At 40.5% G+C, this 14,207-nt stretch overlaps 1 protein-coding gene across 9 annotated transcripts in view; it reads right to left on the bottom strand.

Annotated features, from left to right (window-relative positions):
• Positions 1-14,207, bottom strand: part of PDXK (pyridoxal kinase) — a 76,928-nt gene that overhangs the window by 33,076 nt on the left and 29,645 nt on the right. For all 9 annotated transcript variants that reach the window (XR_015697517.1, XR_015697519.1, XR_015697518.1 and 6 more), the window contains exon 2: positions 4,316-4,370. Coding sequence is in view for 2 of the 9 variants with exons in the window: in XM_087721718.1 (XP_087577844.1) it covers positions 4,316-4,370 (55 nt within the window). In the remaining 7 variants the exon portion in view is untranslated. The remainder of the gene's footprint in view (positions 1-4,315; positions 4,371-14,207) is intronic.

The raw sequence follows: 14,207 nt of genomic DNA, 5'->3' as shown, positions 1-14,207 counted from the left end.
CCTCTTCTTAACTATTATTTTGCCTGTGATAATGCATGTCTTTTTTTAATACTTAGAAAGTTTCTCATGAACATTGGATGAAATATGCATGATGGCCCTTAGCTTAACACATGACAGCTTCAAACTGGGTAGAAAATAGGGCATAGGCACTGTATTTGCTGCCTTCTTTCACTCATCTTCACATTTTCCACTAACAATATGAAGGTGAATATACCTGCATTAAGGTAAATGAAGTACAATTATCCACATGGCTTGGAAACCTGATTTATAAGAGTCCTGGATTATGTGAAGAGTTACACTAAGGAAAATAACAAAGCAAGATATTAATCCACATATTCTTGAAATCTTTAGGTGAATGTGCAAAGAGAAGTAATTATATGTAAATTCAGAAATCCTGAGATCATTAGGATAGTAAAGTAGCATTCAAATGACACATTGAAAAAAGTGTTTATTTTGCAATGAGAATACTTAGCAAAGACATTATTTATTTAGGAAATACTCCTAAATGAGTTTATTTTTTAGTGTACCATTCTGAACACTAAATATCAAATTTCATAGAAAAATAACAGGAGATCCATTATTATCACACCTTAACTAAATGATGGCCTGACTCAAAGGAAGACAAAAGCCTAGAAGCCAATTCCTAGAGGAATCTATTGATAGAGGTGTTACTTTTTAACCTGGCAAATGGATTACATTGAAGGAGAGCATCTGAGAACTATAATCTGCACATTTGTAAGATAATATAAAAAAGGGGAAGATTGCTTTAAATGCTCAACCATTTACTTTTAATGTTGTAAGCCACCCAGAGTTCCTGTGACAAGATGGGTGGCAAATGGAAAGGCAGGGCTTGACGTTGCGCCGACATGACATGCAATCTTGGAGCTCCAGGATTGCTGTCGATATCTCTGCTGCTGGACGGTCCTTTTGCACCTAAACCATCCCATAGAGACAGTGATAGAAAAGGGCACATCCTGCTGATTTCAAGGACATTGCAAAGTCCCTGATTGATCCAGGAGAAGCCCTTTTTTTCCAGCGAAAGAGAAGCAGCCATTGAAGCTGCACAAGGTTGGGACAGCCCCTGAACGGAAGAAAAGCAGGAGATAAAGTGTGTCGAAATGGTGAGATAATTTTCAATATTAGAGAAGAAAACACCCAAAAAGACTTAGAGTAAAATTAAAATTGAAGACAGAAGAAAGCAAACAGCAAATTAAGCCTGGATTAAAAGTAATGTGTTATCTTTCTTTAATTTTTTTTAATGGATAGAATTTTTACAAATGCCTCTTACTTTTTAATTTGGACTGGTCTTTTTTTCCTCCTTCTTCTATTTTCCCCCATGTTTTGTATTGTGGATCAAGAATCTCTTTCTTTTCAAAGCTGGATCGCACCTTTTAAGCATTTTTTCTTTCCTTTTCTTAATTTTGGAGCTTAAGGAGAGAGGAAAAAAAGTAACACTGCCACCTAGAGGCTGGACGCTTGGAAACATCTTATATCTCAAGGCTTCTGACTTTGTTTATTGATGGGACAGTGGGAAGAGCACCGTTTGTTTACGTAGGTGCTCTTCTGGAATACTATCAGCAGCTGGACTGGAGTAAAGAGAAAGCCTTGACTTGAAAGATTACAGTGAATATGTTTGAAACCTAGCAAAAAGCCTCTTAGTGGCAGTGTTTACAACTTGGAAAAATGGCACAACATGAAGAAGAAAAGGAATTAACATTGCAAATAATTATGCTAGAAATTCAAAAACTACAAATAAGTACAGAAAACATTGAAAAGAGATTTGAGATTATAGAACAAAGAATAGAAAGAATGGAGGGAAGATTTGAGAATATTTTCAAAACTATGATGAAATTTGAGGATAGAGTTCAAAAAATTGAAGGAAAATATGAACAAAGTGATAAGAAATTGTTGACATTGACAGTAAATCGAGCGTGGAGGGAAATGATAGGAGTGGAATATTGAAAGGAGAGGTTGACGAATTGGAACTCTAGCTCAGACTTCAAAATATGGAAGAAGAAAAGGGAGGAAATCTGGCAAAAATAACGAGAAAAACTTGGACAGAAGCACCAGTGATAACTAAAGGCAAGCTGATGGAAGGAACAGATGGAGGGTTTCGAGTCTTTACAAGATATACAATGAACAACAAGTTGCCAAGAGAAGTCCACATAAGACTTTTCAAGAAAACAATTAGAATACAAATTCTACAAATGGCAAGAGATATAGGACTGCACTACTACTGGAAGGATACAGGATGATGAAATGAAATGTCATAATAAAAATTAAGTTAAACAGTAAAATTTTGACTATTAAGTATAAGATAAAGTAATAATAGTTTATAGTTAAATACATGATTAACAATGATAATAATGCATATATATATATATATATACACACACACACACACACACACACACACACACACACATACATACGATTGATATTATGAAATTTTACATAAATTGTGAGGACTATGGAGATGAAGTTAAAAAGCTTTGTTATAAAAGATAAATAATTCTATATAGAATAGAATATAAAGATGTAATATTACTGGATGATTTCAGGATGATGTAATGAAATGCCATAATATAAATTTATTTTAAATTTAGAATATTTCAAATAAAGAGGATGTTTAATAGCTATAGTCAATGAATGTTTAATAATTATAATAATTGTATACATATATATTAGATTGATGATATGAGACTTTATGTAAATTACAAGTGAAGACTATTGTGAGGAGGCACAAAAGCTTGGTAACCAATCGACACACTGTAGGAAATTCGAGGATGGTTTTTATACTTTGTGTGTGTCTATGTTTGTTTGTTTTATGATTGTTTAAAAATAAAAACTTTTTTTTTAAAAAGGTGGGTGGCAAATGAATGAATGAATGTATAGCAACATAACTCATTCAGAAAGCAGACTCAAACTTCTATGCAGGAGATACATTATCTAGCAACTACCATGTTTCCCCGAAAATAAGATCCTATCTTATATTTTTTTTGCCACCAAAAAAGGCAAAACGTAGGCCAGGGCTGATACGCACGAGTGGCGGAAAGTGGCTGCAGAAGTGTTGGAGTGTGCAAGGCCTGGTAAGTAGAGGAGCTCCGTCCCCCATCCCCAGTCTAGCTTAATTTTTACCCCTGCACCTCCCCCCACCCCATTCACCCCAAAGTAGGCAGGGTCTTAACTAGGTTTTATTTGGAGCGTATGGCTTTTATTGTGCAAATGTGTAAAAATCGAGCTAGGACTTACTTTTGGGGTAAGTCATATTTTTGGGGAAACATGGTAGTTAGTTAGAACCAAATAAGTTAATTCTCTTTTGATCTGGACTTTTCTGTTAAGATATAACATATTAGTTATATGTTGGACTGGCCTACTGTCAAAAGTAGCCTATGCTATCATTTATTTTGCTTCGGAATGAAATAGTTCTGTGCCAGGGATTCTAAAATAAGTAATCAGACAGTTCTAATCTGGATCACAACAATAATTTACCACAATAATTATCAATTGGACAAAGCTACACTAATCCTAAGGGTTGTAACTATATCTTACCAAGTCAGAAGAAGTCAGGTAGAATATACAGTCAGTAGCTGGACAAGAATCAAAGAATGGGTAATTTGCAATAGTAATCCAAGCATGGACCAACAAGATGGGGTGCACATTTTGATTCCAACAATTTTCCAAGAGAACTCTCCACCAAAAGCACAGCTGGCATGAAATCATCACATAGTTGGGGTTTGAGGCACCTGGCATTATAGTCTGGTACATTCAACTGGGGGGGGGGGGGGTTCCTGTACAATGGCACTTTTTTTCTTATGGATTTAAGACTTGCAGCTGTGTTTCAGATTCCATACAGGTTGGTGGGGAAAGGGTCTGATTCTGACCAGATCACTGAATTACAGGGGTACACATGTTTCTGCTTCGGGATAATTAACCGCTGCCTCTTCTCCCTTCTTTGAGTATAACATAAATGCTATGTAAGTAAAGGCTGACAAGTACATAGCTGATTGTTTTAAGAGTGCTTAGTCAGATATACTATGTCAATACACAGAACAGATAGTTTTACATCCATTCATTGAATATGGCTGGTAGCAGGATTAAACACTAAGGCAGTGTTTCTCAACTTTGGCAAATTTAAACTGTTTGGACTGCAACTTCCAGAATTCCCCAGCAGCCTAGCTGGTTTAGGGAATTCTGGGAGCTGAAGTCCATGAAGGTTAAACTTGACAAGGTTGAGAAAGACTTCACTAAGGGGAATTTTTACAGGCATAATTTGAATCATAACTGATTAAATTACACAGGGACACACACTTACCTGTATGATTTGAAAACTGGACAGAGTTCACAGTATCTATTTCAAAGCCCAACACCTATAATAAAAGAAAAAATGTTTATTGAGTTTTCTTTCATTTTTCAAGGGTAATAAGATATTGTTATGACTCAGTATTCAATATGAGTTGACAATAGATATGAATAAGGAAAACCAAAGAAGAAAATGCTTTGAATAAGGAAAATATGCAGGGACACATCAACAGATTAGTTAAAAAAGACATCAGGCTTCACAATATAACAAAAATAGTACAAATATTTGCAGAAATAAGTTTAACCCTAAACAAACAACACTGCAGCTAAAATAAGAATAAGAATGGAAAATTCAGTTATCAAGATTCAGACAGCTGAAAAAAAACCAAAGGCGAACTGTAAGGCAACTTATAATCAATCAGTATACAAAAGCATAAAATTTTACAAAAGAAATAGCATTATTTTGTTCAGTTGCAATGTATACACATGTGCTCATGTACATAGTGCATAAGGAAGAAGTAAATACTAGAGTTGCGCAGAAATCTAGTTGTGAAGAGCAAAATTAAAGTACATGTGGGCACAAATATAACCTATTAGGAAGATTTGGTGCAGTGGTTAAATGCAGCACTGCAGGCTACTTCAGCTGACTGCAGTTCTGCAGTTCGGCTGTTCAAATCTCACCGGCTCAGGGTTGACTCAGCCTTCCATCCTTCCGAGGTGGGTGAAATGAGGACCCGGATTGTTGTTGGGGGCAATATGCTGACTCTGTAAACCGCTTAGAGAGGGCTGAAAGCCCTATGAAGCGGTATATAAGTCTAACTGTTATTGCTATTTAAAGATTTTAAACTAGCTGCTTCATTTCCTAGACTTTGTGGCTGCTCTCCAGAGCTAATCCATGATCAGAAAACATGTTTGGTTTATGCTGTTCTTTTTTTTTTTAAATAAATGTTTTTTTAATTTTAATTGAAACAAGTACAGCATCTTTCTTTACATCTGTAGAAAATGTATCAATCCATTACAGATCCTCCACGATCAACAAACATAACTCATATTACCTCAAGCATTATTATATATCCATTTTCATTTGACTGTAATTATTATTTAAAAATATTAATACAAGTAATAATCTTGAACAATACCTGCCCACACCGGTGGGAGAAAAAAACAAAACAAAAAGGCAAAAGAAAAATAAAACAAAAAAGGACAAAAACTACAAAGGACAAGGCAGGAAAGGAAAACAAAACACAGGTTATCTATTATAAAAAAAAGAAGAAGTATATCAGCTGGTTACAACATGCTTTGGTGCTTCTCTTCCATTAACTCATATTAATTCCAGTATCTTGACTCAAATGTTTACCATATTAACATCATTATACCTTCAGTTTTAATTACCTATAGTTATTTAAACATCCTTCATCCTTAGCTGTGCCAAAAAATTAATCCATAACACATGCTGACCTTTCATTTACTTGCTTGTAAAATCCTCTATTAGCATCAAATCCTCATATCCTATTTTAGCTGAACATCCATAATATTTAATTATATCATATATCATAACATTTTCCCAGTATTGATTAACATTGGATTGTATGTATTTTATTTAGTTTTTATAATAGTAATAATTGTTGTAGTTAATACTCTTTATGTATAATTCAAAAATGTTTTCTCATATCCAATTGTTATATATCATATCAACTCCACATTATATACATTACTATCAATATCAGTTATTATTCAGCTATATCTGTTACAAAGAGAGCAATTAGGTTTAGCTAGATTTCAATTGTATTCTTCAGTCTATTAGCCAATTCCATATTATATACATTACCATCAATGTCAATTATTATTCAGCTATATCTATTACAAATTAAAGTAATCAGATTTAGCTAATTTTAAGTTGTATTCTCCCATCTGTCAGCCTGTGTCCCTCCAACAGCGAGATTTTCTCAGTCCAATAGCCATTCGTTGGATACATTTACCAAATGTTCTTATAAGCAAATCCAAACAAAGATATCTTCGCACCTTTTGACTCTGAATGTCAGTGATGTAATAATAATGTTGTCCCGGGCTTGTAAAATTTTTCAAATTGACTTTAATTCTCAAGGGTGGATTTTCCATTCCTCCTGCACCCTGTCTCTTTAAATGAGTCTTCTTTATAGCTCCCCCACTCCTTTCTTCCTCTGAGATAGACCAGACGCCATTTCTCACATTTTCCATTTGTATTTCAGGAACATTTAAACATTCAACGATCTCAGTTTTTCCTTCATATTTTAAAATCAGATCCAATTTTCTTTCCAATCTCTGGTAAGAGTCAAAAAGCTCTCGACATGCAGAAAAAAGAATCTGGAGTGAAATCTTAGAGGTATTTTGAGACGCCATGATGTGTCGCAGTTAAAAATTGCAAGCTGTGCAATCTTATCTGATCGTAAACAGAGCCAAGTAATAAAAATGTCAGATCGTGAAGGGCTAATTAGTAGAAAGTAAACTTTACGATCCACTTAGGGAGAGTCAGGGGGGGGGGAGTCGAAGAGTTTCTTGAAGCGTTTAAGAAGTAAAGTAGCCACCAGCCATAAATCCATTAAAAAAAGACCAATTCGCCGCTAGATTCTTCTATTCTTTGGTTTCAATTAGCTTAAGCTTTTAATGCGGACAGCCTCTCTTGAGTAATAAAATCAGCTTACCAGATGACATCACTTCTGCCATTCTTAGGGGCAACCTGCAGTTTCAGTTAGCACGCAGCTAATCCAGAAAGGAATTGGCACAAGGGGTTAATACCCCCCCCCCCGAGACTTTGCGAACATCTCTGAGGTCACTGGGTCTCCCCTCACCTTTCACTGTCGTCTCCGGGACAGCTAGGGTTCAAAAACCCGTCCAAAAATCCTTCAGTATAGAGGAATTTCAGGAATAGCCTGAAACTCCATCTTCTCACTGCTAAGCCCCGCCTTCTTCCCGGTTTATGCTGTTCTGATGCTACCTCTGTGCACTGTCACTAACATTTTGCTCTTTGAATCCTTTTTTTATTGAATGTTTTAATCTTTAAAAACAGAAAGAAAAACACAAGAAAAAACAAAACACAAACCATACATAACAACATAAAGTAATTCTACAGCCTTCTGTATTGGATTTCCTGTTTAGCCTTTATAATTCTCCATTTTGCGGACTTCCGGTGACATCATTGGCTATGGCGGCAGGCTTGGAGATAGCTCTGAAGCCTAGCTGACAACCAGGGGTCTGGCGGCATAGAGAGCAGTCGTTCGCTGGTCTTGGAGGGACTCAGCGAAGAACAGAGGTGCTTCTCTGCAGGTGGGGGGAAGTGCGATCTCCTCGGCAAGACAGAGGCTCAGCACTGATCCCAGACGTCTGGAGAGGGACGCGTGAGCTGTCCCAGCCATGACACAGCACTTTTGTCTGGCGTAGGATTTTCGGAGTGAATCTGGACGCCCTAAATTTTTTTGAAGAGTAAGTTGGATTTACTATTTGGTTACTGCATCTCTGGCAATCTTTTTTCCTCTTTGATGGGACTTTTAGCGGCAATTAAGACAAACAGGAGCAAATGAACTAACAATTGAAGACGGATTTACATCATAAAGAGTCGTTGAAGGCGGCCTAGGTTGGTGGAAACAGAGAAGAGGGAAGTTTTTTACCCTGAGGATTAGCTGAGAGTAATCAGCGGACTTGCTCTGCCTGCTACCAAGATTTTTGGAAAACTTTTGTGCTGAGGCTCCACTTGAGACAGTCAATATTATATCCACTGTGCGCATTGTTTTCTCTTTTCTCCTTTTGGAGCTGGCGTTGGACACTTGAAAGGGGAACACTTCGAGCTGAACCTTTCTTCTTTTTTATTCTCTTCTCTTTGAGGTTTGATTTTTTTGTGTTGATGTATTTGCCCCCCTTCTTTCCTTTCTTCCTGATATGAGCCCCCTCCTGTACCTTTTTTAGATCTCTCTATGGGACTATATTTATATATATTTTTCCGTATAGATAGCAGCAAAGTAAGTTGGAACATTGCTTAAACTGGTAGCAGATAGCCTATGAAGCAGTGGGATATTCTTAACTTAATTGATATGAGCTGGGCAAAGGGGGGGAAAAAAAACCTCGGCATTACCTACTCAGCCGTCCCCATCTACAACCCCTTCAATAACACACAGAACTTTAGACAATATGGCTGGGGTAGAGAAGGCACCCACATTGCAAAATATACAGACAACTTTGCTATCGATACAAAATAATATGGCTAGGAATCAAGCGATCACCGAAATATCCCTGGCCGACATTAAAAATGAAATGGGTGACATGAGGGGTGAAATGAAACAGCTGTATTCACAGCAAAAGGAGATTTGGGCAAAAATGGAGAAACAGGAGGGTCAAATTCAAGAGTTAGGAGTAAAAATGAAGGAAAGTGAAGAGAATATGGCGAGGTGTGAGATGAGGCAGCTACATATTAATAGAAGGTTGGAAGATGAGATTGCTATGTTGGAATTAGAAAAGTCAGCCTTCTTTCTCAGATTTCAAAATATTCCAGAGAAAAGAGGGGAGAAACTGAAGGAAATTATGGTGGAGATGATAGCAGGGACCGCCCAGAAAGATAAGTTGTTGATACAGAGTGACATCGATGACGTATATAGAGTCTATACTTCTTATACTAGGACACAGAAACTGCCACGTGAAGTGCACGTGAGGTTTACTAAGCGATCCCTGAGGGAAGAAATTTACCAGAAGGCACGTGACCAGAATACCATGTATGCGGGGGAAATGGTCATAGTACTAAAACAGATACCAAGAAGAGTGAGGGAAAGGAGGCAGAAATATCAGGACCTAACAACACAATTGAGGAAACTTCAGGTGATGTATAGGTGGCTTTTCCCAGAAGGGTTATCTTTTCTCTGGCAAGGCCAGAGGTTTCGGATTGAATCATTGCAAGATGCACAAGACTTTATGGAAAGCCAGTTGAAGAAGGGAACTCAGAATAACGAGGGAGAATTGGACAACAAGAGCTGAGGAGAGGAGCGAAAGAATAGTGTCCCGGGAGATGAGAAAGGGGGAAATGAGAAACAAAGCAGAGATGAGAGACCGCAAATGAGGCAAACAACAAAAGCTAAAGCCTTAAACAAATAAACATGGCGGATGAACTCCGCTTAATTTCCTTAAATATAAATGGTTTGAATTCACTAAGAAAGAGAAATAAAATACTGAATGTTCTACGGAAAAAGAATTGTGATTTGACATGCTTGCAAGAAGTACATATAGCGAACCACCAGCAAAATGTGTTGTATTACCCCCGGCTGGGTATAATGTATACAAGAAGTAGAAGAAGTAGAAGTTTATTTATTTATATGCCGCCCTTTTCCCTGGGGGGACTCAGGGCGGCTCACAACCCAAGGGGGAGGGGGAGACAAACTTTTAACATATAAGACAATACATAATTAAAAACACAACATTCATACCATTCGGGCGGGTTACAGTCTTAGCCCCAGGCCTGACGGGATAGTCAGATTCTGAGGGCTGTGCGGAAGGTCTGGAGGGTGGTGAGGGTACGAATCTCCACGGGGAGATCGTTCCATAGGGTCGGAGCTGCCACCGAGAAGGCTCTCCTCCGCGTAGTTGCCAGTCGGCATTGACCGGCAGATGGAACTCGGAGGAGGCCTAATCGATGAGATCTAATAGGTCGCGTGGAGGTAATTGGCAGTAGGCGGTCTCTCAAGTACCCAGATCCACTACCATGTAGGGCTTTATGGGTGACAAGTAGCACCTTGAAGCGCACCCGGAGATCGACAGGTAGCCAGTGCAGCTCGCGGAGGATAGGTGTTATGTGGGTGAAGCGAGGTGCACCCACAATCGCTCGCGCGGCCGCATTCTGGACTAGCTGAAGTCGCCGAATGCTCTTCAAGGGCAGCCCCATGTAGAGCACATTGCAGTACTCCAGCCTAGAGGTCACAAGGGCACGAGTGACTGTTGTGAGAGCCTCCCGGTTCAGGTAGGGGCGCAACTGGTGCACCAGGCGAACCTGGGCAAATGCCCCCCTGGTCACAGCTGACAAATGGTGTTCGAAAGTCAGCTGTGGGTCCAGGAGGACTCCCAAGTTGCGGACCCTGTCTGAGGGGTATAATGTTTGACCCCCCAGCCTGAGAGGTGGAATACTTGCCGAATTGGTGGGAGGGAAACACAACAGCCATTCGGTCTTATCTGGGTTGAGCACGAGTTTGTTAGCCCTCATCCAGTCCCTAACAGCTTCAAGTCCCTGGTTCATCACGTCCACCGCTTCATTGAGTTGGCACGGGGCGGACAGATACAACTGAGTATCGTCCACATACTGGTGGTATTTTATCCCGTGCCGCCGAATGATCTCGCCCAGCGGTTTCATGTAGATGTTGAAAAGTAGGGGGGACAAGACCGAACCCTGCGGCACCCCATATGTTAGGGGCCTAGGGGTCGATCTCTGCCCTCCAACTAACACCGACTGCGACCTGTCCGAGAGGTAAGAGGAGAACCACTGCAAAACAGTGCCTCCCACCCCCACCTCCCGCAGTCGTCGCAGAAGGATACCATGGTCGATGGTATCGAAAGCCGCTGAGAGGTCAAGGAGAACCAGGATGGAGGCGAAGCCTCTGTCCCTGGCTCTCCAGAGGTCATCGGTCAATGCGACCAAAGCGGTTTCTGTGCTGTAGCCAGGCCTGAAGCCGGACTGGAATGGGTCAAGATAGCTAGCTTCCTCCAAGGACCGCTGGAGCTGAAAGGCCACCACCTTCTCAACAACCTTCCCCACAAAGGGGAGGTTGGAGACTGGATGATAATTGTTAAGAACGGCTGGATCCAAGGATGGTTTCTTCAGGAGGGGTCTCACCACCGCCGCTTTAAGTGCGGGGGGAAAGACCCCCTCCCGAAGGGAGGCGGTAACAACCGCCTGGATCCAGCCCCGTGTCACCTCCCTGCTGTTAGCAACCAGCCAGGAGGGGCACGGGTCCAGTACACATGTGGAGGCACTCACAGCTCTCATGGCCTTGTCCACGTCCCCAGGGGCAACATCCTGAAACTCAACCCAGGGGTGGTCTACCAGATTATCCCCTTGTGCCTCGGCTGGATCTGCAGAATCGGAGTCCAACTCCGACCGAAACCGAGCAACTTTGTCCGCTAAGAACTGGATGTAGTCCTCAGCCCTACCCTGCAGGAGATCCCCCGTGTCCCTCCTGTTTAGGAGGGAACGGGTTATCCTAAACAGGGCGGCTGGGCGCGACTCAGCGGAGGCGATCAAGGTGGCAATATAAGCTCTTTTCGCCGTCCTAATTGCCCTGATGTATTCCTTGATGCACGATGTTAGAAGTGCTCGGCTCGATTCGGATTTGTTGGACCTCCATAGGTGCTCTAGGCGTCTCTTCCGGCTCTTCCTCTCCCGGAGTTCCTCGGTAAACCAAGGAGGCCTCCTGGATCCACTGCCTCGGAGCGGCCGTAGTGGCGCAATCCGGTCAAGAGACTCCGACGCTGCCGAGTTCCAGGCAGCAACCAGAGTCTCCACCGGACTGTTATATTATGAAGCTCGGCCGGATAAACAAGTGGCCTTTATGTTTCTTGATGCACAAAAGACTTTTGATCGGGTAAATTGGAACTTTATGTTGTCACAATTAGAAAATATGAAGTTTGGAGAAAGCTTCTTAAATGCAATTCGGGCAATTTATGTACGACAAACCGCGACAATATTGGTAAACGGAGAAGAGGCGGGTGATATTGAGATTGGTAAAGGCACAAGACAAGGATGCCCGCTATCCCCCCTACTGTTCATCCTCACATTAGAACCCCTTCTTAGAATAGTGAAAAGTGACACACAAATTAAAGGGTTATGAGCTAAAGCTCAGGAATTTAAGGTCCAGGCTTTCGCCGATGACCTTGTTTTTATCCTGGAGGATCCTATGGCTTCTGGGATACAACTTTTACGTAAAATAGAGGAGTACGGTAGGATAGCGGGGTTACGTATAAACAAAGAGAAGACAAAACTGTTAATTAAGAATATGACTCTGAACCAGAAAAGGGAAGTACAAAGCTTGTTAGGGATCAACATGGCCCACAAAGTACAATACATGGGAATTTGGCTCACGGAGAGATGTTCCTCTATCAAGGTAGATAACTATATGAAATTGCTACAACAGGTATCTAAAGATATGACTAATTGGAGTGGCAAACAACTGTCTCTGATGGACAGGATTGCGACAGTCAAGACATATGTATTACCAAAATTTTTGTTTCTGTTTCAAACGGCACCAACTAAATTGGACAATTTTTTTAAAAAATCTTTGGAGACAATAGTGACTCAGTTTATATGGCAAGGCAAGAAAGCACGAATCAAAGCCCAAATATTGCAAAAACGTAGAGAACTGGGAGGCTTCGGAGTACCCAACTGGGAAGCATACTATAACGCAGCAATCATGACATGGGTGAAAGATTGGGTGATGTTGAGTAGAAGGTGCCTATTGGCTATAGAGGGACATGACCTCCCCCAGGGATGGCATGCCTCCCTCTGGCAAGAAAGAGACACCCCCCATAGGTACTTCATGGGACATTATATTCGGAAGATTTTGATGGGGGTCTGGGAAAATATGAGGAAAAAATACTATCTTAGGGTTCCGTGCTGGTTGGCACCATTAGAGGCCTTAACGCATCCCAGTGTATTTAATTGGACAAGAAACATAACATATAAAGACATCATGACAGAAGATGGCAACATGAAAACAAAGATGGAATTAGAGCAGCAGGGCAGGAATTTGGAATGGTGGGAATATTTACAGGTTAGAAAAAGGTTTAAAAGTGATAAGGCACGTTTTGGGATCTACCCAAACCCTCAGGGGCTAGATAAGATTTTGTTTGGTGGAGACAAGAAAATGTTATCGAAGATTTACCAATTTTTGACCTGCCAAGATGCTAATGAAGAGATGGACAAAAGCCTTCTAATAGCATGGGAGAGAACCTTGGCTATGAAATTGAAATGGGCAAATGGTGGGATCTATGGAGTAAGACCATTAAACTTACAACATCTACAGCATTCAAAGAAAACATATACAAGATGGTTTATAGGTGGCACTTCCCCCCAACGAGGTTAGCCAAGATGTTCCCTGGGTTATCTCCATTGTGTTGGAAATGTGGAAGAAAGGATGGCACATTCTACCATATTTGGTGGTCCTGTACTGAGGCAAGGTGGCGCAGTGGTTAAATGCAGCACTGCAGGCTACTGCTAGATCAGCAGGTCAGCGGTTCAAATCTCACCAGCTCAGGGTTGACTCAGCCTTCCATCCTTCCGAGGTGGGTAAAATGAGGACCCAGATTGTTGGGGGCAATATGCTGACTCTCTGTAAACCGCTTAGAGAGGCCTGAAAGGCCTATGAAGCGGTATATAAGTCTACTGCTATTGCTATATTGGAAAAGGATTAAAAAATGGCTAAAAGAGGTTACTGGGGCAAACATGGAATGGAGACCCGAGAACCTTCTACTAAGCATTAAACCAGAAAACATAAGCAGTTCAATATGGCATTTGAGCCTACATATAATTGTGGCCGCAAGAATAACTTATGAGAAGATGTGGCTTAGAGACCTAACAATGAGGAAGGAAAGAAAAAGTTGGGCTGTGAATGACTGTCACCGCGGGGGGGGGGGGGTGTCTGTATGTTTAAAACTCTATTTGTATCTGTATGTTTTATGCTTAAAAAAATGTATAACTAATGAATGCCGATACAAAAGGCTGTATATTTACTTTATATTGTTATGTATGATTTGTCTTTCTTATGTTGTTGTATTTTTCTTTCTGTTTTTTAAAGGTAATAATGTTTAATAAAAATTATATTTAAAAAAAATAATTCTCCATTTTGCATTGCCTTCCTATTGCTTTTACCTTATCCTATAACAACAGTAGTTCTAACACTTAT

Source organism: Thamnophis sirtalis, unplaced genomic scaffold, assembly GCF_051295495.1.
Source record: "Thamnophis sirtalis isolate CommonGarterSnake01/CBP01778 unplaced genomic scaffold, rThaSir2_p1.2 scaffold_8, whole genome shotgun sequence".
NCBI lineage: Eukaryota > Metazoa > Chordata > Lepidosauria > Squamata > Natricidae > Thamnophis > Thamnophis sirtalis.
This window is presented reverse-complemented; position numbering and strand designations above follow the sequence as displayed.